Below are 27,533 nucleotides of genomic sequence, written 5' to 3' on the forward strand. Positions count from 1 at the left end.
TTTGACACACTTCTTCAGGCTTTGACTGGATGTTTTAGCATTGAGAAATTTTGCTGAATTAAAGAAGATACCTTCAATAATAATTTTTACTTTAGTAAGCTACATTTTCAGGCAAAAGTCTAGATACATTTTTGTGGTTGTGACTTGGTTGGTAAATCTACTCATTCACCACTTATTGCTAGACGTTAAAGACTAAAGGTTTAGGTTCCCCAAATTGCATGTTAAATGCCTAATTCCTAAAGTGATTGTGTTTGGTCGTGGGGCTTTTGCAAGGTAATGAGGTCATGAAGGTGGAGCTCTCATGAATGGGATTAGGGCCCTTATAAGGAGAGACAGAAGAGATTCCTCTTTCTCTGCTCTCCACCATATGGACACATTAAGAAGATGGCCATCTACACACCAGGAAGAGGGCCCTCACCAGAACCCTACCATGCTGTCCCCCTGATCTCAGACTTCCCAGCCTTCAGAACAGTGAGAAATAAATGTCTGTTGTTGAGGTCACCCAAGCCATGATATTTTTGTTATAGCACCCAAACTGACTAAGACACAAAAGAAGCTGTGTTAACGGAAGATGACACAAAAGCCTTTTTAAGAATTCAAAATACTACACAGGAGTTTCAGTTGTAATTTCAGGTATGCTGGGTTTATTAGCACAAAACCTCATTGAAAGCCCCATGAACCATAATAAAGAGAAGCACAAAGCAGTGTTTGAAAAGCATACTTGTTCTCGAGATATGGAAAATCAGTGTTTTTCTTTTCTTATGCAAGAGCTTCTCAGAAAGGCATTCATGTAAGATTGCTAAATACCTTTTCTTATTTAATTAAAAATAAAGTTTTATCTGAAATGAATTAAATACAACTACTGTTTAATTAAACCAAAAACCTTTAAGAGATTCACTCCAATAAGATCAATTAACATTCTGTTCCATAATGAATATAATTAGAAAGGCAATTCTTATAATCCACTGGCATAACCTTTAAAATTCACTTGTCCTTTACACATATCTATCTGGAATTTCCTTAAAAATCCAAACAGCTAAACAGAAAAATGATATGCTAAGTTTAATATTAGTGTTCATTTTAAAATTAAAATTATTCATAAAGTAGAATTAAAATAAATCTTATTTGACGACTGGTACTTCTAAGTAACTTGAGGATTTTGCATGAAAAATAGGCTCCTATAAGCAAAAAAAGGAGAGGAGAATTAAACATTAGAGAATTGAAATATTGAGCAAATATAAGAGGAATATGAGTCTCCACATACTTTTTTAAAAACTAGCCATTTCCAGTCAGGGTTTTAAAAATATTTGTCTTAAATTTCTGAGTCACACAGCTTATGTAGACATAGCAAAATTTGATTAATGCCAATAACAATTTGGGAAGAAAGCTTGCATTTTCAAGTACTCTTCTGAAATATCCAGGAAAATTTCAAGAAACAGAAAAAAAAAATATTGACATGACTTTTGACCACTGCTGCTTTGTGATATAGTGATTACTAAAGGGAATTTTAAAGTATGCCTTACACTTTCAGAAATATACATAATGTCATCTGCTGCCAAATATATGCTGTTATGTTTCTGCCATCAAAAATGAAACCTTTTGAAATATGCTCTTAGACGACTGGATGAGAGGTTGAGAAGACGTGCAAGGGTAGCTTTCAACAGTGCTCAGCTGGAGCTGGGCTTCCTTCAGAGTGGTCTGGCCTTTGGCCTGGGCCCTGAGACAGGGTAGAGCTTCAGGACTCTCAGATTTGAACTGCTCCTCTGTTTGCTTTCAAAGACCGTATTTTCAAGTCTTGAGGCTGTCATCCCCTGCTAGCATACCCATCAAGAAATTGCCAGGAGTTTGCCCTCAGACTCTCTCCTTTACATGAGTTGCCTCTCTGATCCACTATTCCAGTGTAGGATGCTTCTCTGGACCTGGAGGCTCCTAACTCCTATGCTTTCTCTACTACTGGCATGTTGACTTGCTCTGTCCTTTGCTATTTTGGTGATTAACTCCAACTGGATCATTTCCTGATCCGAATACAACTTTGGATATGAAAAATCAAATCACTTGACCTGTAGGAATTAGTAATTTATTTTCTTCATCTTTTTCATACTTAAAAAAAAAATTCCCATCTGACTGTAAAATTGTTCTAAAGCAACCTACAAGATACCTATAATTCAAAATATCAAAATACTAACAAGTTGGCATGTAATGCCTAGGGAAATAAAGTTTGGAAAGAATGTAAAGAATCCAGTGTGTTTCTGGAGTCCTGGTATACTGTCCTGTGAGCCGCCAGTTACCTCTTGGTAGTTGGAGGCTGTGGGATATACTGACTTAGTGATCTAGACTTTGGGTTGTATGTGACGTTATGTCTTAACATGGTGGTCCAGACGAAAAGAATTCATTCTCCTACCACCCACAGTATGTTTCTGACATGAGAACAAAGGCTCCTTCCCTCCCTGCCTGGTCCTATATGGAGGGGAGCATTTCAGGGAGGGAATGGGGACACTAGCTGGCCTGTAGCCACTGTCAATCCTGTAGAAAGCAGGGCAAGATTTTGAACCCACTGGGAAGACCCCAGGGTCAACTGGTAGACACAATACCTGTGTGCAGCTACCACCTGTAATTAGAAGACCAACATTTGGATAGATTAAAAAGGACTCAGCATTCAAATTTACTCATTTTAAAAGAGTAATTTGTTATGTGTTTTCTAAATAGTTTCATCAATTTTACTAAAATTAGGAGAGCCACACATCGCAGGTGCATAATTACACTTGCCATTAAACACAAACACAGATGCACACAAAATTGGATGCAATCATTTCATTGAAAAAAGAATGGTAGTTCTTTTTCATTTTATATTTTTGATTTAAAAAAATTAAACTAACTTTTGATTTTTCTCAAAGACTGAAGAATATGTCATCTGTGGGTTTTTTTTTTTTCCCCCACATTTTAGGTGGAAATTAGTGACCAAGTCATTCTAGAAATAATGAAGAGAAATTTTATCAGACAGTAGGCTAGGATACCTTCAGTATAGTCATAAAAATTATCACTATGTCATAGTCAACTCTACATAGCAGACACTGCAAAAAGCAAATGTGCCTTCAACCCCTCTAGAATGCGGCCATTGCTATAATTTTGCCTGTTGTATCCATGTGGGGAAAAAGGCAAGGAAAGGTGTTCATTCCTTGCTTATGTGCCAGGTAGTAAAGTTACAGCTCTCATGGATGTCATCTCATTTCAGCTCCGCAATAATCCCTTGACGTAAGGTTGTTTCCATTTTGAAGATGGGGAGTCTTGGGGTGGTGAATTCATATACCCAGCTAATAAGAATAGTAAAAAGCAGAGCTAGCATTTGAACCGTAGTATTTTGGTATTTCACTTTTTTTTTTTTTTTTTTTTTTTGAGACAGAGTCTCACTCTGTTGCCCAGGCTAGAGTGAGTGCCGTGGCGTCAGCCTAGCTCACAGCAACCTCAAACTCCTGAGCTCAAGCGATCCTCCTGTCTCAGCCTCCCGAGTAGCTAGGACTACAGGCATGCGCCACCATGCCCGGCTAATTTTTTCTATATATATTTTTAGCTGTCCATATAATTTCTTTCTATTTTTAGTAGAGATGGGGTCTCGCTCTTGCTCAGGCTGGTCTCGAATTCCTGAGCTCAAACGATCCGCCCACCTCGGCCTCCCAGAGTGCTAGAATTACAGGCGTGAGCCACCGCGCCCGACGGTATTTCACTTTCTCACCAGTTAATAAGCCCTTAGAAGACAAAAACTCTTCTCTAGTCTGGCCAGGCTGGCCTTGTCACTGATATCCAGTCCCACGGTAAAAATCCCTGTAGTAAAAGCCCTGAGTGAGTGTACTTCTTTCAGTACTTGGACTTTTGGAAAACTGATTCTACAATGATTTATTTTTTTAAAAAATTTCTGCAACATTACTTTTTATCATAGACTGAAAGACCATGCTGTTTCTTAAATCCAGTTTTAAAAACTAGAATAAATTAGTATAACTTTGGGAATGATAAAACTGAATCACACATCAGGATTCTTACTAGTATTAGGCATAGGTAAAAAATAATTCATTTGAGTATCTGTATAAATAAAGCTTTCTATTCTAGACTTGATGCACATTTAGGGGCACCAGGGAGCAAAGTTCATACTTTTGTCATTATAATGACTAAATCTCAGCAAAGATTCTGCCGATTAATTCAGCTTTCTCATAGTAGGATCATGAATACATTTCCCTTCTTTCTAACTTTTATTAAAGAAATTCTTCATTTTTAATATTAAGTGACATATTTTTTAAACCTTTCTTAGCTAGAGGATTCAGAAATAAAACCAGTTATATCTTTTAAAAATAATGATGATCTCATAAAATTATATTCATTTAATTCATAGTAAATATTTATGTGAATACTTCTAGAAATGGGGCCATTCATTGGTATAACTATTGCATTAAACGTCTACATTTCATTTTACTATTGTGCTATCACTTTATTTTAAATGATATGCAGAGTGTATGGGTTCATGTACCAAAAGTTTCTATCAAATTATGAGGAACTGAACTACTTTCAGTTTCTCAAACATGCCATGGTTTCTTCTACCTCCTGCAGTACATATATGTTCCTTCTAGAGTATTTTTTTTACTCAATCTTCCTATTTCTACTTGCAGGCACAACAAACTCCTGTTCATATTTTAGGTCTCTGCTCAAATATCCTTTCTCAGTATGTCTACACTAATGGCCAGACCAGATCTCTGTTATATGTTCTAATTAATGTCTTCTGGTTTACTAGAATATACATTTTTCTTTTCTTTTATTTGTTGTTTATGGCTCTGTCTTTATTGGCTATGAACTTCTTAAGGGCAGGAACTTTGTCTTTCATTTTTACCTCTGGACCCCTGGACCCAAGAGTCTAGACTTGGAATTCCTTTGATAAATAGCTATTGAAATAGTGGTAAGTGAAACTGAGTTATATGGCAAAAATTTGCAAGTTTTGTTAAAAAACCCTCATAGGATAGCATAATAAAATCAATGAAATGAGAACCAGTGATCACTATTTGTGCCATTTTCTCTTGAGTAACCTCAATGATGATGTATAACTGGGTATTGAATACCCAGAAGTTCTCATTCTCTTAGGGATGCTAACAAGGAACATAACATGTGTGTTTCTTGGGGTAGGTAGGGGTAGATTCAGTTCTTCTCACTATGGGGGATCATTCTGGATTCTATCTGGATTAGCTATGATCTTAATGCACAGCTGTAGGTACCACAGTTTCTTTTACCAGATACCAGGCATGTATCAATAAGAAAGACAGTCATTTTTATTTCCATTTATATGATATCCCTTGCACTTTGAAAATAAGGAGATTGGGCTTCAGAAAAGGCAGATCATTTGCCTAGGGGCTTATAATAAGTTAGTGGCACAGCCAAACAAAAACTCAGCTTTTTTGTAGATTTTAAGGTTGAACTTTTCTAAACAGCACATATTACGAAATTTAGTACCTCATCGTCTCTGCCAACAAATTTTAAGCAGGTTAAGAATGCTAAGATGTTTTGCATTCAGCATTGATCTGCGTGTGATTCGACAAGTCACTAAGGACTTGAGGGATTCTAGCACAATGCAACTGCAAAATTTTAAAACCTTAGCTCTGTGACGGAACTCTTCTCATTTAAAGCTGCTGAATTCTAATAGTCTCTTCAATTTAATTCCTATTCAATTGCATTTTTCTCTTTCCTATGTTTAGTTTCTGCTTGTTAAGTAAAAAAATCAATGTTTTTGACAGAGATGGTGACAGGGTTGGCCAAACTTAGATGACTCTGCTTTCCTCAGCTTCCCTAGCTGAGCCCCATCTCATTGGAAAACAGATCAAGCTAAACTAGAAGCAGGGGGTATTTACGATGCTCTTCTTAACCATCAGGGCCTCATATCAGGTCACTTCAGGGTTGCAGTGTAAGGCTCTGTGGGCTGCGTTCGCAAAAGGGTACCCAGCTGAGAGGACAAGACAGGGCTGACAAGCATCCTGGGCATACTCTAGCATCCCTGCTCCACCCAGAGGAGGGAACACTTTCACATAAATACAGTCTATGGGTGTGCAGTGACCCATGCTCACCCTTGCTCTGGGCCTGCGATATTCCCTCCTTTCTCCCTCCTTGGCTACAATAATCGGAACTTGAAGTTCTTAAAGTTGTCTCATAATTAGCATTGACTGGCCAGTTTAATACTATTGCTCATCTCCCCATTTTCTTCATGGTTTTATGAGCATTTTGGTCTACTAGTAGAAAAATAATAAGTCTAATTTACTGGACTTTTGCTAGAAAATAACTTATCTGTTGCTTCTACTTTATTTTGGAGATATCAAAGAGTAGGTAAATTTTTCAAATTATAAAAGAAGTAGTAAGAAGTAAGATAGATTTCTCTAATATGTTTTGCATTTATTTGATCCATTTAAAAAATCACCTTGAAAGTGAATATATTTGTATCCCAGGAGTGGCTTCAAAAGGAAAAAAAAAAAAAAAAAAAGAAAGTGAATATATTCATGCTATGTATAAACAGATTTCAGAATATTAAAAATACTCAAAAATAAACCTTCCTAAGGAGATTTTTATACTTTCTATATTTAAATCTTATTAGCATTTTAATTCATGATATTATTTATAAATAAAATTTTTAATATGCTGTATTTTCCAGTTGCATTTTTTTTCTCCAAGAATTGAATAAAAGGCAGAAAACTATGATTCTGTGACTATGTTTCCATACACTTCCATGGTCTGTGGAACAACAACAAACAAAAATAATCCCAATAATAGCAGTAGATGGACTTTATAAAATATAAAGTCACCATGAATTTAAAAAAACATTTTGTCATCCTCTCCCTTTTGTTGGTTAGCATGGTCTGGCAGATGGAAAAAAATGTTATCCATTAATATGAGTAGTGAGCTTAGAAACAGTGAAGGATGCTGGAATATTCTTCTCCACTTCATGCTCCTGAGTAGCTGTCTTCATGTGTTAGTCAGGGCCGGTCTGCACCCAGCCTGTCTCCCAATTTCACACCTGAATGCAGAATGTCGGCTCCAACAAATAGAGGGCTGAGAGATTTTGGTCCATCTTCAATTTCCTACAAAATCTCTCTAAATAATCATTTTGTTATAAATTATGGCATGCTTGCTCTTCAAATGCAGCTTAAAGGAATGTCTCCTATCCCTGCCTCTACCTTCTCCATGGCAATTCCAGCAAGATGCCCTTCCTAAGCCCTTTTTATGTGAAAGTTCTGGACTCTTCACTGAAGGACTCATCTGTGGCCAGGGAATGTGAGACTGTGTTGGCAGCTTCCAATACCCATACCTTGTTAGACCAGGATAGCTCCTCCAAGGGAGTATCTTTCAGAAGAAGGAAAACTGGGCTTTAAAAACAATGAACAATCTCACAAGGGGTGGTGTTAGTGGTGGTGGGATGTCCCAGTATTTTCCACTGATGGTTAAGTGGAGCTATTGTGGAAAAATCCAGGAGTCTAGGCAACTTTTGACATATGTAAAACAATCAGATTCAAAGCTAGGGACACAAAGCATCCTATTTCCTACTTCCTCTTTCACTTTTGTCTTCTGATTTAGTATAATACAGCCACAGAATTTGGAATCAAACTTAGCTCCAGTACTGCTAATCTCTAGAGTTTCTGTGTTAATGCTGAGGAAGAAGCAGGGAAGACAACTCACATGGGGCTTTTCCACCCTTCTAGACACCAAGCAGGCTGTTGTATAGATGTGATCTCATTCAGTCTTCCAACAGCTCTGTGGAATGGGCATTTACTATATTTCCCAGATAAAGAAACTGATGCTCAGAGGTAAAATACCATTCCAATGTCACACAGCTAGAAGCTAAAAGGGATCAATATTTGAGTTCAAGTCCTAAAGACTGTGTGTGTGTGTGTGAGAGAGAGAGAGAGAGAGAGAGAATATGAATCCACTGAACTAAAAATAATTTTAAGGATATTAAATGCCATCTAGTGACAATTTCTACAAACTATAAACACAAGATTTCAAATGTCATTTAGAGTCATTTGGAGGCATTCCTGGAAATTTCAACCCATTACCAAGATGGAAAATATTATACTGAGTTCCTATCTAATAAAAGAAACTGAGTTTATCTCCTGGATTTATGTGTAGATCCAAAGGGTTTGTCTGATCCCCAACAATCCACTAAGCACACAAGAGCCAAAATAGAAAATAGCTTCTTTCCCGCAGAACAGAACAGAGACTAATAATTTTGAAGTGGAGGTCAATTTAAGCATATTTGCTTTAAAGTTAATAAACTATTAGATTTTCCAATATCTATTCAACTGTAATAGAAGCACAATGCAAAACAATTACAGATGAGCAATCTACTAAAATCATTATCTATTGACCAGAACTCATCATTATATCAGCATCATAACTTAGTTCAATTGCATGTACCAGGGGAAAGAAAGCAAATGGAACAGAGTGAAAATAGAGTTGTTGGATTTGGCAAAATAAAACATGAAATGCCCATTTAAATTTCAATTTCAGATAAATTACAAAGTTTTTTAGTATGAGTATGTCCCCTGCAATATTTGGAATACCTTTATACTAAAACCATCATAATTTACATGAAATTCAAATTTAACTAAGCATCCTGTATTTTTATCTGGTAACCTTAAATGAAAACAAATACCATATACAGTTTCATTGGGTATAGAAGAAGTCATTCTGATCAATGAAGTAATAGCCAAGATTTTCATAGCAATTATTTTTAAGCACTTTATAAATGTTAATTCAATAAATCCTGCACATAATCCTATAAAGTGGATATTATTATCCCATTTAGGAAATAAGAATATTGTGACAGTAACAGTAGACTCACCTGCCCGTAGTCACACAACTAGTTAGTGGCAGAGAAGGGGTTTGAAGCCAGACAATTCTGCTATAGAGTTTAACAACCTAATCATTTTGATATAATATCTCTTGTCAAATGTATCAGTGAATTCAAAATCTCACCAACTGCACACGGATTCACAGTTTTTGAAAATATTATTCAACAAACTTTTAACATGCATCATGCACCTACTTTACCCAAGGCCTCTTCAGCATACTATAACAGTAAATTTAATATTCCATTCTGCTGAACATATTTTCTCTCTTCAGATAGTACTTAAGAAATTAGTAACACCTCATGGTCATTGTAAGAAATATCTGTTATTGTGCTACATATATTAAAAGGCTAAGTACAAAAATATTTCATTATTTAAATTTCATAATTTCATATAATAGATATTTGTACTATATGTATACATACACATATATACACATATATATCTATATTTTTTCCTAGCTAGAGAAACTGGAATTACAGGTATCAAGACAAATCTTCTTTCTCATAGATTTAGATCTGAGTCTATATGTGTATCTTTAATATACTTTATTTTCTATAGAGTTTAGAGAAATTAAAGATTTGTTGTTGAATTTATTCATTTAATAAAAGTCAGATCAATGTAAGCCTTGAGTTTTGGTACCCTAATACTAGTAGCATGGCATTTCTTTAATTTCGAGCGTACCAATACTCTACTCTTTTTTTTTTTTTTTTTTTTTTTGAGACAGAGTCTCACTCTGTTGCCTGGACTAGAGTGAGTGCCGTGGCGTCAGTCTAGCTCACAGCAACCTCAGACTCCTGGGCTCAGGCGATCCTACTGCCTCAGCCTCCCTAGTAGCTGGGACTACAGGCATGTGCCACCATGCCCAGCTAATTTTTTTGTATATATATATTTTAGTTGTCCATATAATTTCTTTCTATTTTTAGTAGAGACGGGGTCTCACTCTTGCTCAGGCTGGTCTTGAACTCCTGACCTCGAGCGATCCACCCGCCTCGGCCTCCCAGAGTGCTAGGATTACAAGCGTGAGCCACCGCGTCCGGCCTCTACTCTTAAATAGCAATTAGATTCATACTCAAGTAATTTTCAACTCAGCATATCTAAGCAAGTCCCATTAAAATGGCTGCCTCTGAATGAACATGATTCAAGCCATAAACAATCAATTCCACTTTTCTTGAACTTCACTTTGCACAAGAATCCAAGGATATTTGCTCAAAAATGCACATTTCTGTGCTCAACTCAGACCAAATAACAACAGAATCTCTGGGGATAAAATTTAAGAATCTGCATTTTTAGCCAGCTCACGCCAGCTGATTCTGATGCAGGAAGTCTCCAAACCATGCTTTGAAAAAACTACTTTGACATCAACATGGGAGAAGACACAGCAGCTGGTTGTGTGCCTTTTCCCACTGAGATCTTTATAGCTGCTTTATTTTTATAATTTTGCCTATTACCATTATAGAGCTTTGAGGCAGTTTGTAAAAAACATATATGTAAACACACACACATATACATACACACATATATAATACATACATAGTCACATACGAAAGTATTCTTAGATCCATTATCTTTTATTACAGATCCTTTCATATCACCAGGCATAACTGTCTAGGCAGATGGGTCCTGTGGTATTTGTGAAGAACCATCAAATCCTACAGCTTTAGGGATTAAAACTCCATAGTGCTGTGTGACATTGGAATAGTATTTTACCCTAGAGCATCACAAAGAAACAAAGGTTGAGCCTTTAGTAGGTGGTAGGATATTGGGAGAAGGGGGAAAGATGACTCGGAGTTTAATGCAACTAATAGTTTTTAATTACCCTTGTTATTTTATTCATTTACCTTAAACTCTCTTAATTACATTTGGTTTTCTAATTATTGCATATACAATGGCCATAATAATCATATGCAATTCCATAATGATAATTAATACAACCTAGAATGAAATCACTATAAAATTTTATTCCATATTTTATTTTAAAATCATAGAACAAGGTATCATAAAATAGAAACTAGTTAATAATGGCTATAGGTAAATATCTCTTGTTTTTTCCCTTTCTTATGTTGGATAACTTTGTACAAAAAGCTGTTTATAAATTTTTAGTAGCATAAAAAATAGTGCAAACAGGCACATGAACTTATTCCTCTGAATAAAAGTACACACACACCCCTTCCTCCTTTAAAGTTTTCCTATTCATAAGACACCATGCTAGCAGAAGAGAGAATATATGGGATAATAGAAATCTTATTATTCAAATAGTCTATGGTCTGACTTAGGTGAGGAAAACCTATAAGGAAAAAAATAATGATTCTTTCATAGGAGAGTTCCTGTTACTCACATCCGAAATGCTACAATATATGTCTATTGCTTATGTTTACTGTCCCATTTTAATGTAAAATGGTGAATATCCTAATATAGATTCTACATTAAAGTTTAATGCATGCCAGTTACAAAAGCCTTTCATTGAAACGAAGAGAGAACTTTACATCACGAGCACAGAGAAGGGAAAGCCAAATGTATGAACATTTGCAAAAGGACAAACTATATAAGGGCAAGTTTCAGTGATTTTAAGTGAGAAAGAAACAGAGTTTTAAAGAAAGTTATCAAATGCATTTCAAGAAATGAGACAGAAAATTTTTACCACTTGAGTGACATATAAATATCTCGTACTGTTGTAAACTTCTCTAGCTAAACCCTTTAGTTCTTAGGAGCTGTTTCTCAGCAAGTAAAATTGTTCACATGTTACTTTCCTTGCTTAGAGTAGTCAATGTATATGACCCATTTTACTCATGAAGAGGATTGACTTTCCTCAGGTACATCTGGGCTAACTAGCTTATGTGTAGCATTCTGAAGACGAAATGAAAACAATGGTGTGAATCTATTTAGGCAATTTTAAATGCTTGGCTTGCACAGATATGGATTCAGAATTGATGAATTTTTTTGATATTGAGCAGGAACAGAGGAATGCAGTGAATTGGAAAACAAGTTTCTAATACACATATTTTGTGCATATTTTGCTATAACTAAAAAAATCATGTTGATGGAAAAAAGGCTTCTGAGGTGAGACCCCATTCTACATGATGTCAGACACAAACCAGCCATGAAAAAATGGCACTACATGGAAAAGATAGAAATTGGATTTTGGGGTCAAGTTTTGTCATTTACAGGATTAAGTCATGTAATGTCTGCAAGTTATCTTTTCATGTTTTGGGACAGAGTACTTTACACAAATAATGATATGTACCCATATTACTATAAGGATACAGTGAAAATAAATATTAAAAAAACTCTTTGAAAATAACAAAGTGCTATAGAAATGCAACTTAATTAATATATAATATTCCAAAGTGGTTCCTATGGATATTAAAGTATTTTTAAAAAAGTACTCCATTATCAGATAAGTTTGAAAATTACCAAGCCAAAAAAAAAAAAAAAGTTAAATCTCTTTCCTACAGGATTCTTAAGAGTCTTTATGATTTTAATACACATGTGAATCATTAAGAACATAAAGGAGGACATAGAACTTATCAAATATATTTCAGCACAGTACCATTTTTTTTTTTAGAGCACCGCATGGAAGTAGTGTTTTCCAGGGTACATTCTGAGAAGTACTGATAAAATTTATCATTTGGAGAGAAAGAGAACCTTTTTTTTTTTTTTAAGTACTGCATTTTTAGAATGAAAGAGTGACATATATTACCTTAATTTTATCAGTTCATAATCAAAGAAGAGAGGACCATTTTGAAAACTCTGGGTCTGTAGTCAGGAGGACCTAAATCTGGCAGTGGAACTACCCGAAGAAAAAGTGTATCTGGAAAAATGGGAGCGCCAAAAGAGCAGCCTTGGATTCACAACAAGGACCAGGAAGCAAGAATACTGAGGTTGGTGGAGAGTCTAAGGTGGAGGTCAGCTATGGTAGTAAGCTGGACCCAAATGTACTGAGAAGCCAGAAGTCAAGGTGGCATCAGGTGGCCCCTTAATAAGAGCCAGAGCAGTTTGTGAAACTCCAACAGAGATGAAACTGGGCTGAGTAACTGCCAATTAACCTTCAGAGGGCCGTCTCGAGCAGGAATAAAAAGCCAGAGGGTAGAAAAACGAAGCAACAAGGGCCTAGGTAAGCCCAGGTGAAGAAGAGGGCAGGAGAGGAGAGCAAGTCAGACACACATGAGGATTTGCAGGAGGCAGAGGGCGGGTCAAATGGAGTGAGCAGCCTCCAGATTTCTTGACTGACCTCAGGCAAGTTACCTAAGCAATGAGCTAAAAAGTCAAAACTTTGGCCTTGATCATGAGGTCACAATCTGTCCTAGCCAAAAATTGTATATCTAGTTTTCTTCTCAAATATAAATTAATTCCAGAAAGTGATTACTTGGAAGCTGTAGGAGGATAAATATGTTCTTAGCCACATCTTAAAGAATCTCAGAGAAAAATCTGACCAAAGGTTCATACATAAAAAACAGCTAGGTGGACTTAGGCTTTTCAAGAGAAACAATATGCTACTTAACTATAATAGCAACATAAAACAAAGACACTAGAGATTTAAAAGTCATTTCACTGAGGCTTGTTTCCCTACAGAAATGCTAATTTATTGATGAAAGAGAAAATGGATGTAATATTTGCTATAAATAAATTTAAGGTTACGTTAGCTAGAAAATAAAATACTTCATAAATGAGACATATCTATAGTCATGAAAGTAAACAAAAACTGAATTACCTACTCATTATAACATCACTGGCTTTGAAGAACAATTACAAAGCTTTCTCAGATAAACCAAAGCATCTGAACCAGGTGAACTTGACTATGACCAAGACTGTTGGACAGAGCAGCTTTCTCTAAAATGTGATATATACATAATGAACACACCACTGGAGGTGGAGAGAAAATATTAGAATTTCCATTCCTATCTCCTATTGTTTTGTTTTAAAAAAAAAAAATACAAATTACATTTTCCAAATTTTTTGCATGCACGTGTATGTGTGTGTGTATTTGGTGTTCAATAACACTGGAAGAAATATACAATTTTTACAATGTGGAACCAGAAATTTAGTGGGCAATCTGGATCCACAGAAGTACCAGGAGTCTGACAAGGTAAGTGGCCAGAAATGTTCTGTTCAGAACTGGGTGATGGACAGACTTTCTAATCCAACAAATATCCCCTGAAAAAAAGGAGTAAACTCACCCACTAAATGTTCTAAAAATTATTGTGGTAACAATCAACACATGAGCTTCCGGACATGTGTTGAGTCCCCTTTAGACACTGATTGGCTGTGCAATTTTTAGCAAGCTTCTCTGATTCTCATAACCTCATCACAAAACAAACATAACTTAGCTTGCCAAGAGGGTCGCTTTAAAGACAAGATGAGATCACAGTTTAAAATTGATTCTGATTTTATTGGAAAGCCTTTACAAAATGCTCATATTATTTGAAACAGTATTCCCAAGTTCTAAATTGTACTCACTGGCACATTTTCAGCTAATATTTTTTAGAGGAGAATGGTTACCATTCTCACAGCTATGTTTTGATAATATGAAGATTATTAATATGTCACAAATATAATAATTGCACACAAAGGAATCAGAAATCATTTAATTCTCATTATCATAAAAAGTGTGAAAGGGCATGCTGTGCACATACAATTCTTTTAAGTCCTGTTGTTCAGTTTTTCAATGGTTTCAAATACCAATTCTAAGCAGAGGCATCCAACTCCCCTTCTGTTCATTGCTTTTGGAATGCTGGATCCATGACAATTAGGGCATCAGCAGTTGTACATGCAGGCAGACACAGTGCTGAATATGTCTTCAGCTCCTTGCACCTGGCATTGTGTGTTGTGATAACAGGTGCCTCAAAAGTATTTATTTGAATTTGAAAAGCATAAAGACATTTAAAATAATCTCCAAACCACAAAGCTTCCATCCAATTTTTACATGCCACAGGGGCTTGTTATCCAAGGCTGTACACTGTATTTGAACATAATCTACTCCTTATTGCCACCAGAAGCTACCATTTTGAGTATTTTTCATGATTTTCTATATGTAAGTGCTGTGTATTAATAATTGATAATTGCCTAATATATCTTAGTGTTTTTTTGTTTTTGTTTTTTAAGAGAGATATAACCCAAGGTTACTAGGGTTAGTGCCCAAGTAAATGACTCAAAATTAAAAAAGATGAAAAGGTGGGGGCAATATTTTGGGTATTATTTAGATGTGTTATGCATTATATAAAATTTAACTTTTTATAGGTTACTTTTAAGCTTAGATGGCTGTATTTGTACCAATAATTAAGTTATATGATGTCTTTTTGTTAACTTCATACTTGTGCTACATTATGAAGAAATCAGCTGGTGGTCTGACAATTTTCTGATTTCTTTGGATTGGGCCAATCATCATTTAGATACTAGAATCTTAGTGGTGTGAGGATTTTTAAAAGGAGAAGATAGCCTGGGAGTGGTGAGTTTTTTGGTAAGATCTCCATTTTAGATGGAAAAGAAAAAAAAAACATGGAGTCCCAGAATATTGATTTGTCATCACTCAAATCTAGATTTTTGGACTTCAAATTGTGCACTCAGCATACTACATTGATATTGGCTGCATTCTTCTCTGTTCTCTAAGTACTTTCTATACAAATGCCCTATTCAATTTTGCTTATTAAAAACTTTTTTCTTTTCTTTTTCTTTTTTTGAGACAAGGTCTTGCTCTGTTGCTCAGGCTAGAATATAGTGGCATCATCATAGCTCACTGTAACCTCAAACTGCTAGGCTCAAGTGATACTCCTGCCTCAACCTCCTGAGTAGCTGGGACTACATGCACGTACCTCCATGCCTGGTTAATTTTTCTGTTTTTTTGTATAGATATGCTTTGTTATGTTGCTCAGGCTGGGCTCAAACTTCTGCCTTCAAGTGATCTTCCTGCCTCATTTTCCTAAAGTGCTAGGATTACAGGCGTGAGCCACCGTGCCTGGCTTAAAAGCTTTTTTCTAATTGGATAGTGGGGATTCCCTTTGACATCATAAAATTATAGAAATTTTAAAGATAATTTCATAGTCCTAGCAATGTATAAGCATCCTTTGATTCATTTAATATACTCTAAAATATGTATAACATTATGAAAGAACAGAAGCTTTCTCACAATCATGTATGTTTCATTATTTGAGCTCTTTTAGATTTTCTCTATAGTAAACAGTCTGAACATATAAAATATTGGAATTCTGAATTGGAAATAAGAATATTCCTTCATGTTGACAAATGTTTCCTAGGGGCCTAGAGGTCACTTGATCCTTGAAAATCTCCCTTTCAACTCTTCTGTAAATAAATTGTCCAGAGGGCAAGAGAAGCTGATGGCATTAAAGAAGTTATGAATTTTATGGCTAGATTATACCTTTTAAAACTCTGAAAAGAACTAAATTAAATCAGGCTTATTTAATTTGAAAGCTTAAATTCAATTGCTCTCTTACACATTTCCACAAAATTAGTATTGAAATGAAGCTGTGTAGGGTTAGATGCAATTTTGACAAAGGTCAACACTAAAATGTGCAGTCTAACAACTCTATTAATTCTACTAACTTTGTCGAAATACTGTGCAGACTACCTTAAATTAGCAAATGTTTTGTGAGATAGACCAAAAGGCCATTTTCTAGGTGACATTGTAACATTTTCCTTCCTGTTAGTCATTTATATTATGTCACCCTTTAAGAAACCTGAAAACCTTTTTAGTAACTTTAATTACAGATGGTGAATTATCTTTTTTCTATAGTCACCACCAATAAGGTAATGAATACACATACACTATATTCACTATAAAAGAATTTGTGATATTTTATTTTAAAATAAGTTTTTAATTAATCCATGGTAATTCTTAGAGCACTCCTTTCATAGTTCTATGTGCAATATCAAAATGAATCAGTACATTTCATCACAATGTATCAGATTATCACTAGGAATACCCTTGCTCTTGATAGAATTTCATTAAACATCTCAATCAATTTGTTTAATCTGAGTATAAAATAAAAGGGAATTTACCCTTGGTGAAAGCCAGTGATAATGGATATAAAAACACATAACTATTCTACTAGGAATACAGTTTCAGTTGAGAAGACTGGCAAATTACATAGTACTCATTTTAAATTATTAATATTTATTATTAATACTTCCAGGTAAAGAAGCTAAAAAATCTGATGATACCCAGATAAAGACATTTCAAATTTTTTGTTTGCCAATGCCAATTTATGTAATTTATCAACATTGCCTACAGTTTGCATCCAATCTAACAATGCATACTTTACATTTCATTTTTTTTTCACTGGAAATTCCATTTGGAGCATTTGGAGGACGTGAAGAATATGTATGCAAATGCTCATTCTTGATTAAAATTGGTGATATCCAACTACATTTTCTTGAGGTTACACAATCCACCAGAAAGAAAAAGAAGGGATCTGTCCTTTGCTGCATATGTACTATGTGCTTCTTCTGTTCTTTTATTTGTCCTATTTAATCCCCCTTAATATCTTACACAATTTCTTGTTCCTTTGTTTAGAAACTAACCACAGAAGCTAATAGTCTGAGCCTAAAAAACCTTTGTGAGTTAAATGTCACTTTATTTTTATAATAAGAATTAAAATCTAGTCTAGCCATGCGTGAGGAATGTCCAGCCTAGGAATCAGAAATGGTTGATTTAGGATCGTTCAATTTAGATGGAGGTAAGATTGTTTTTGAAAGGCAGAAACGGCAGTTTAACATTTGGGAGACTTGGAAATCACATTGGTAGGGCTTTTTGCTCAAAGTTTTGGTTAAATCTTAAAGTTTTGGAAAACCTATAAGTTTATAAATAAATTCAGAATAAAAATTGACTTCTATATCACCTCTATACCAAAAGCTCAAAACCAAAATCATACTATACATAGTTATCTATAAAAAATGTTAATTTTATTTTCAACAAAAACACTAACAAGCATAATAATGGAGAGTTGAACAGATTATATTCTCTTGAGGGTAAAACACTAAAAATAGCCACAATTCTGGAGCTTTATCAATACATGAGTGGATTAATAAAATGTGGTACATGTATACCATAGAGTTCTATTCAGCCACAAAAAAACAATGGTGATCTAGCACCTCTTGTATTATCCTGGATAGAGCTGGAGCCCATTCGACTAAGTGAAGTATCATGAGAATGGAAAAACAAGCACCACATGTACTCACCATCAAATTGGTATTAACACTTAAAAGCACATATAGTAATAACATTCATTGGGTGTTGGGTAGATGGGAGCGGGGTGGAGGGGATGGGTATATACACACTTAATTGGTGTGGTATACACCATCTGGGAGCAAAGGCAACATACATAACCTAAATATTTTTACCCCCGTAATATGCTGAAATTAAAAAATTAAAAAAAATTTCTGGAGCTTTTTTTTTCATGATGTCAGAAAATAAATAAATAAATAAATAAAAGGAAACATGTCAATTTACTTTGTCTTGGAGTTTGTGATTATATTTTGATACAGCAAAAATAAGACATATACTAGAAGAATTGATCCTTGAATTGACAGAAAATCTGTCATTGACAAAATGAATCAATTTCAGCATGCAAATGACTGGAAGAAGACAGCTGAAAAGCCATCTTAAAGTGATGAATGTCATTTTACACTAAAGATTGCACCATGATTCATGTAAAAATATTTGTTTTATTTTTATCTTTCTAAAAAAGTTTGCCATTGGTAATCTCATTATGTGGATATTTCTAGGGTCTACTAACCTGTCTGAGCTATTTGTGGGTTATAAAATATTTTGCCTTATTCCACATGGGATTATGAATCACAATTAATGTTAACTATATTTAATCTGAGGTATGACTGGAATATTACAGAAATTTAGTTTCTGTATTTAAAAAATGACATCTCTTTGACATAAGTTTTTATATTTCTTTTTCAAATAAGATTTAAAATTTTGAGACTATGTAGCAGTTGACCTCTTAAATTGGAGATCAAACTTATATTTGTACTGGCCCAAACTTATAATTTGAATTATTTTCTGAACTAATCATTCATTTATATTCATTCATTTATTCAACAAATCTTTATAGAATGCCTACCATGTGTCAGGTTTTGTGACAAGTATTTGGTTAGGTGCTGGACAACAATTTAAGAAATTCAACAAGACAGGGGTGGCCCTAGCCCTCATGAAGCAAACAATCTAGCATAAAAACAGAATTTCCAATATAGTGTGATAATGCTACAGTGAGAGAATTAGAGAGGACATAGTAGTATACAGGAGAGAACTTAAGTCAGACATGGAGTAGGATGAAGTTGGCATCCTTCCTAGAAGAAAGCCTTCCTAGAGAAAGGTATATCCAAACTGTAGCTGAAGGACTTAAACAACAGAAGGCTGGGAAGGCTGTGGGCAGAGGGGCTCTTTCCATTCTTTTCCTCTAGTAAGAGGGCATTTGCAAATGAATGGGAAGAGGGAGCTAGTGTTTGGTTTGAGAAATAAGCAAATTTAGAAAAGTGCAGTAAGAGATGAAATAGGGCCAATTCCTTTCAGGCTATATTAAGGATACTGCATTTTCTTCTGAAGCTGAGAGGGAGGAATTGAAGGGTTTTAAACAAGGGAGTAAGAGAATCACATTTGCATTTTAGGAAATGCGCACATACACACACACATGAGCATGTATGAGTTACTACTTAAGGAATAGATTTTTAGAGCATCAAACCAGAAACAGGAAAGCTGATTAAGAGGCTTATGTAAAAATCCAGGTGAAAGAGGGTAGTAACCCAGATTATGGAAGTGGCAATGGGAGGGGTGAGAAGTAAAATGCTTTTATGGTACTTAAATCCATATTTTAATATTGAAATCACCAATACTTGTTAAATCAGTTAATATGAGTGTTTGGGGTTGGTGGGAGAGAAGTTAGAGAAAGACAACAGGCAGAGGAAGGGTGGACTGGAAAGGACATTGGGAAACATCAGCTTGGAGGAGGATGGAGGAAAACAGTCTGGTTGTCACCTAAGTCTAACAAAAGGAATGCATTAAGCAAGAGGTAATATATTTTTTTTTTCTTTTTGAGACAGAGTCTCACTCTTTTGCCCAGGCTAGAGTGCTGTGGGGTCAGCCTAGCTCATAGCAACCTCAAACTCCTGGGCTCAAGTGATCCTCCTGTCTCAGCCTCCTGAGTAGCTGGGACTACAGGCATGTGCCACCATGCCCGGCTAATTTTTCTCTATATATTTTTAGTTGTCCAGCTAATTTCTTTCTAATTTTTTAGTAGAGATGGGGTCTCGCTCTTGCTCAGGCTGGTCTTGAACTCCTGAGCTCAAATGATCCGCCTGCCTCGGTCTCCCAGAGTGCTAGGATTACAGGCACGAGCCACCGCACCCGGCCGGTAATAATGTCTCACATTATGAACATTATGGATGTCTACATGAACAGTGTGTTGCTTGCTGGTGTGTTATCACTATTTATCATCTTATAGGATGCTCGCTTCATAGGTCTGTCACAAAAACAAAACAAAACATTTTTTAACTAAATGATTGAATTTAGTAAGCCCTGCTATCTGTAAGACAAGAATATCAGGTTGAGTGCTGGGATGATATACAGAAAAACATACACCCTATCTTCAAAAAGTTCATAGAACAGAAATAGGAGAAAGACATACATAATTATTTGTAATGCATGATAGCTTATGAGAGAACTCAATAAAGCGCCAGACAAATAAAGATCCAGATAGAATGTTAAGGGAATGTAAAGAAAAAAGTAAATATTTCTAACTGTAAGAATAAGGAAAAGTAAGGTCAAGTGAAGAAAAGACTGAAAAGGGACTACTGCAAATTTCAGGTGACCTGCTAAGAACAGTTTCAGATTTGGCAAATCTAGTTTGATTGCCATTTGAAATATTTCCATTATTTCCAGGAATAAAACGAATTACATTTTTTAAACTTATGGATACAGCATAAATATCAACAAGAGTAGGACTCTTATCTTTCAAATAAAGTGATTTCATCATAGAACCGAGCTGTCTTACTTTTCTTTGCCACAAAAGACATTAACGAACCTGTGCATACTTAAAAGTGCTCCACAGAAAAGTGAATTTCATGACGATTGTTTTAAAGAGCACTGACTGTAACCTTACTTCATTTGCAAATGATAAATAGACTCTGCAGTATCTATGGTTTCCCTCCATAAGCAAGCTCTGTTAGGAGAATGTAATCAAATTGCTCCATTGCTTAGCAACCACAGGTAAAGAGCCAGTATGTCAGGAGTCATGATTCTGTGAGAACAATCTACAGGTCAGAGGCATGATTTCAATGCCTGTTAAATTCCTGCTGTCATGCTTTCAAAAGCAATATTAAAGCAAAGCATTAGAATAGATGAGAGTTAAGATGCAAATGCTCTCCTAATCGATCAATTGACACACATACATAGTGTGATCTGGCACAATCTTCAGCATCAACCTGACAGTAGCATCTATAAATCAATACCAGAATAAAAATAACCCATAGATAAGGCTTTATAAGGAGTATCGGTGTTATTAAATTAGTTAAACCAAACATGAAGCCACATTTAAATTAATGTGAAGGTAATGACCCCAACATTCCCCTAACCGAGGAGGAGAAGCAGTGTGTGGTGAAATAGTTTTGGAAAATTTTACCTGTAACCATTGTGACTGGTCATTGTGGCCAGAGGTCCAGGCATTCACTTTGCCTTGCTTGTCCAGCCGAGCTTTCCTTGGTTCCCAAGTGAACATGTCCATGTTGAGCGTCCTGAAGATGCTGGAGGCAGTGATCTGATAGTCTTGTATATGTCCTGATTTCATACCCAGAGGCTCAGAACAGCCTGAAAGAAAATAAGAAGGGCCCCATAAGAAAAATAATTTATTACTGTGGAACTTTTCTTTGTTCATTTTCGATAGTAAGAGAAAATTAAACATAATGCTATTCATTCCCCCAAAGAGAGAGCATCTAAATTCAAAAAAAAGGCTATAATCAGAAATAAATCTGAAACAAAATCGAAAAACAAGATAGTCAATTCAGGCTATTTTGTCTGAATATATTTTGGAAAAATTGAAAACAAGACAGACAATTTAAACTACTTTTCTGTGATAGATGATTTTGCAAAATGAAAACAATGCTGAAATGCTCTCTCCTGTCTCATTACTGGAAGCCTCATAACTGTTCCATAGTTTTCAAGAGTTTCATTGTATCTTTAAAAATGGGACATTTTCTCACAAAGTATATTTGTTTTTCTTTTATTTGTTTTCATAATACTGCAAATGAAAATTCCCTCAGTACAGTGTCATTTTCGCAAACTGCTCCACTATTATATTCTAAACTGGACAGCATTTAGTTTTTCCAGAAATACGTTAATCTTTAACACTGATTCTTATAGCACCTGCATAATTTCTTCTGAAAAGCAGGAAGCTAATATTTACTCAGTGTAGACCATGTGCCAGGCATTGCACAAGTGTAGAATTTAAACTAACAGATAGAAGAAAGTAAGCAAATTCTGGCAAAGACCATTACTGAATAAACCATTTAATGCATTATTATTTTCCAATCATATTCAATAACCTATAAAATTTAGATATTTCAAGAAGATTCTCAAATCTACTACATATATTTTCAAGTTTAATATGGTGCAAAATTTGGTTTTCCCTATCTTTGAAAAATAGTGCGTGTGTGTGTGTTTGTGTGTGTGTATGTGTCTGTATACGTATACACAACAATTTCCCAATCATGAATTGCAACCGTGACAAAATTTCATTTACAAAGTTTGTCATAGTAAGCATGATGCTATCATTATATGAGCCAGTCGCTGAGTCTTGTGTTTCGTTTAGGCCAAGAAACTCACAAGGGAAGTTTGATCATCAAGGAAGCAAAGATAAAAAGAGGAAACTTTAACCCAGTACCTTCTCCTCATGCTTTATTGATCTCTCACTTCCCAGCTGTGTGGTTTAATCCCTATTATTGAACCACTTTGTGCCTCAGTTTTCCCTTCTGCAGAATGGTGATAATAATAGAATCTACCTCAAAGAAGAGTTCTTAGTTAATAGATATAAGCTACTTAGAAAGAGTGCTGGCACATAGCTAGCACTCAGTGAGTGTTAGTTATTTTTATTATTTTGGTAAAACTCATTCCAACAGATAGTAATATTAAGTCCCTCAATATGAGCATATTAGTGAGTACTAAAGAATATCCTATGTCTGGTTTTGCAGTTTCTAAAACTAGACCACTCTAAGTCTAATCTCTGAAAGAGGTGGTTTAGAACTTTTCATTGATAAATAATTCTTAACTACAATTAACTGCTTTCTGTCCTGGTCAATCTAGATCATTTCTTCCTTCTGGAGGCTACTGCATGTTTACCTCCACCTTCCAGGAAATGCCTATCCTATGCAAACATACAAAAATGATAATGGAGGATTATGTTTATTAGCATAGATGAGTTTTGGCATAGGAGACATATATCTGAAGCCCCGTGATAAAAAGAGCTCTAAAACCTAAATATAAATTCCGGCTAAGAAAAATGTCATAACAAATCTCAAAGATTCTAGAAAGGTCTGATAGCCATAGTGGCACGCTGTTTATCTTCAGGCAGTTCTAAAATATCATGCATTGTTTACATTATAGACTTCTGACTTGTTCTTTTATTCTCATCCCTGGTTCCGCCTCTCTTTCTCCCACCAAGTCTTTATAAAATTTTGCTTACAAAGAAAAACTTTGCTTACAAGAGAAAAGGAAAAGTAGTTGTTTTTCTCTTTTTGTGATATAAGATAATACTGAAGTATTGGATAGAAAAGGAATGCCTTTACTTTGACCATTTCTGCTTAGCCATAAAGATCATTTCATACCCATTCTGCTGTCTAGTACTTAGCCCAGAAGATGATACAAATAATTAGTTGTTCAAGGAATGAACGGATAAGTTTTCATCCTCTAATTATGGTCATAATCTATTTCATTCTAAACATCTTTAGAATGAAATAAAGATGTTTAGAATGAAATATCTCCATATCTCTTTCAGAGATTTAGGAGATGATCTTTTTAAGTATCTGAGAAGAGATTAATTGCTGATCTTCTATGCAGGCTGAAAGATCTTATAACAGTTTATTGAATACAATAAGGCAGGCTTGGGCTTTCCAGTGGTGCACTGGACTGTGGAAAATAGTTTGGTACATTACATTAGTATTTATTTCTAAGTGTTCTAGGTAACCTCTCTGCCAAAGTGCCTCACGCTATTTTTACTCTTCACCCATATGATTTCATGCATATAAATTAATTAACTCTTTTACCAGTGTGGACAGCACCTGATCAAAATGAAGTATTAATGAAATTGATATTTCTATAGTGAAGTGCTCTAGCTTTTAAAAGCATCCACTGAGAGATATTGCTCTGTGCATGCAAGTTCAAAATCAATTTGCAGGGTTCGGAGATGGGACACTACTTTTTTTTTGAGAAAATAAAATCTGTAAAGTGTCAGGTGTAACCTCTTGTCAAACTTGGAAGTAAAATACACTCACACCTTAGGGGTGTAACTGTGCCATGTATGAAAGACTGATCTTCATGAATCAAATGACTGAAAAATTGGGGAAGGTGATGTTCAGCAACTAAAAACCAGGAAGCCTGCAGTAGACCTCATCATATTGTGGCTTACTCTTGATTGCTTTATGATGAATGGCTTAGGGATGACACTGGCCTGTGGTGATATAGTGACATGCAATATAAACACTGTAGAGCAATAATTCTGCTAAGATTTACTGGCAGTCGATAGGACTGGTTGAATTACCAAAATAAGGGAAAGGATCTCTGTTAGGATAATTAATGGTACTAAAACTGTATGTTGGTTGCTCAAAAAAAAAAAAACCAAACCAAAACAAATAAACAAACGAAAAGAAGCCCAATATGAAATATGAAAATGTGATTCTTAAAACAGGTTGACTCAACTGGCCAAATTACTCTAATTACTTTAAATGTCATGGGATTATTAAAAATTGGTTATTTTTAATATTAATAGTAACTTTTATTTGCTTACAAATCATTCCCTTTCTAGGCTCCATAAATAAGTCTAAGAAGGGCAAAAGATATGAAGTATGGACTTTAACCTATAGGCAAGTTCTTGAAATGAATAAAAAGTTCACAGTTATCTCTTTGCAGGGACTTGTCATCCTATTTTTAATTAAATGGCATTGTTTTAAGTTTGGTAAAGGCTTTTCTACACTTTAAGATTATACTAAAAATTGGTATATACTAATACTATACTAATAGTATAGTATACTAATCTATACAGTATAGATTATACTAAGATTATACTAAATGAATTTTTAGTTTTCTTCACAGCTATTTAAACAAAATAATTTCAGGCTACTGCAGCAAAGATAGTTGTAAATTTTGATGCCAGAATTATAAGAACATCCACCAAAAATATAACACAGTGAAATGCCTAGACAAGATTTTCTACTTAGTTCAGAATCTAGTCATATTAAAATGGGGCCACTGTAAGATCCACACATTAAGTCTTCACCTTTAAATCTAGTATTGATGCTCCTGGGGGAAGAGAATATTTAACTCTGACTCCTTTGATAGATTATTCTTAAACTGGATAACCACTATTTGTACAATAAGCAGGTTGCTAGCTAAGAATGATTCAAGAATGAATTTATAGTAGCAATCTTGGTATTGATACAGTGTCCCTTTGGAAGTAATGATAAATTTACGTGTTTCATAAAACCTAAAAAAAAAGTTTTTATGGTAGATGGACAAAGATAAAGCTTATTTTTCTGTGCCATACAGTGTAACTTAACTGCAATTTATGAGGTCAGGTGGATTCCAGTTTTTACTGAACTTTTGTCACAAAACATAAATCACAGTTACTACCAAAAACAATGAGACACATTTAAAATTGACTGGAGTTTCCGGTGAGAATTCCTTGCACTTTCTTTGACCACTCAACAAAATCTATTACTATTTCTATCTTAATTTTACCCAGTAACATGTTTTAGAACTTGTTTATCCCACACATAAACACACACTGGTTCCCAAGGAAGCATGTTGTAGACGTTTTGGAGAAGAAATAAATGTCTGTGAGTGTTGCAATTGCAGGTTAGTAGCAGGCTACATACAAATACACTTTTTTTAAAAGAGATAACAGAAATAAGTAATATGAGACTCACCTGATAGTTCACAGCCAAGAAGTTCCATTCGCAGAGTGCAGTGCCTTCGACAAACCTGGGGATAGAGCCTTACGTACTGGGCTTTTATGGGAGGTGTGAAAGAGTTAGCATACGGTGTGTTGTTATCAACATTTCCACGGAACACCTGTGTAAAAACAGAATACAGAGTTTTAAATTATTAATTGCCACAGCTTAATTTACCTATTTTCACACATTGACCCTATTCCTTACCCAAAATAATACTTCAAAGGCTGGATTAAATAATTTGAGAGCATGGAGCATTTCAGAACTACCCTGTCATCAGCAGTGAATATAAAACCCATACATAAAATCCTAATTAAAGCCATAAACCGGCCGGGCGAGGTGGCTCACGCCTGTAATCCTAGCACTCTGGGAGGCCGAGGTGGGCGGATCGTTTGAGCTCAGGAGTTCGAGACCAGCCTGAGCAAGAGCGAGACCCCACCTCTACTAAAAATAGAAAGAAATTATATGGACAGCTAAAAATATATATACAAAAAATTAGCCGGGCATGGTGGCACATGCCTGTAGTCCCAGCTACTCGGGAGGCTGAGGCAGGAGGATCGCTTGAGCCCAGGAGTTTGAGGTTGCTGTGAGCTAGACTGACGCCACGGCACTCACTCTAGCCCGGGCAACAGAGCGAGACTCTGTCTCAAAAAAAAAAAAAAAGCCATAAACCACTGTGGCCTATGGCATAATCTATACTCCACTATGATGGCTTTGTCAATTTTAAGGCCAGTCCCTCAGAGCCAGGGGAGGAGTGGTTCTCTTTTTTTTTTTTTTTTTTTAGAAATGGGCACTTTAAATCTTTCAACTTAATCTCAATCTGTCTGTTCATTTTGCTACCTAGTATTTATACTTTTTTGGGTAAGAAATAGTCTTTACTACCGCTTTCTGACCACTCAGTCTCTCTAATGCTATAATCAGATTTATGATGCTTTAAAGGGTTTGACTCCTCAAGATTACATCTTTATCAATCAGTCCCAGATCATTGGATAAGAGAATTATAGTTCTTTATATATATCTCCAGTGAAGAACTATGTTTCCCACTAAATGAAATACTAAAATGTGTCATTTTTTTATTCCTTTAAACTTCATTCTTATTTTGCCTTTTATGCAGACTTGATAATTCAAAAACTTTTTTTTTAATTTCAGCATATTATGGGGGTACAAATGTTTAGGTTACATACATTGCCTTTGCCCTGCACAATTCAGAGCTTCAAGCATGTCCATCCCCCATTAGGTGTGAATATACCCAGCCCCTCCTCCACCTGCCCGACACCTGAGGAATGTTACTATAGGTGCATATAAGTGTTGATCAATTAATATCAATGTGATGGTGAGTACATGTGGTGCTTGTTTTTCCATTCTTGTGTTACTTCACTTAGTTTAAATTCATTTAAGAGAGCAATTTAAAAAACATTTCATATAATTTATTAGAGTCTAGAATAATGCTTTTTATTTAAAAAGGGATGATCTGAAGTCCTGATATTTTTA

At 35.2% G+C, this 27,533-nt stretch overlaps 1 protein-coding gene across 2 annotated transcripts in view; it reads right to left on the minus strand.

Annotated features, from left to right (window-relative positions):
- Window positions 1-27,533, minus strand: part of EDIL3 (EGF like repeats and discoidin domains 3) — a 391,875-nt gene that overhangs the window by 70,510 nt on the left and 293,832 nt on the right. For both annotated transcript variants that reach the window (XM_069492261.1, XM_069492262.1), the window contains 2 exons: window positions 26,019-26,163; window positions 21,506-21,690 (listed from right to left, as the gene is read on the minus strand). In XM_069492261.1, coding sequence (XP_069348362.1) covers window positions 21,506-21,690; window positions 26,019-26,163 — 330 coding nt within the window. The remainder of the gene's footprint in view (window positions 1-21,505; window positions 21,691-26,018; window positions 26,164-27,533) is intronic.

The sequence above is a fragment of the Eulemur rufifrons genome, chromosome 17 (genome assembly GCF_041146395.1).
Source record: "Eulemur rufifrons isolate Redbay chromosome 17, OSU_ERuf_1, whole genome shotgun sequence".
Taxonomy (NCBI): Eukaryota; Metazoa; Chordata; class Mammalia; order Primates; family Lemuridae; genus Eulemur; species Eulemur rufifrons.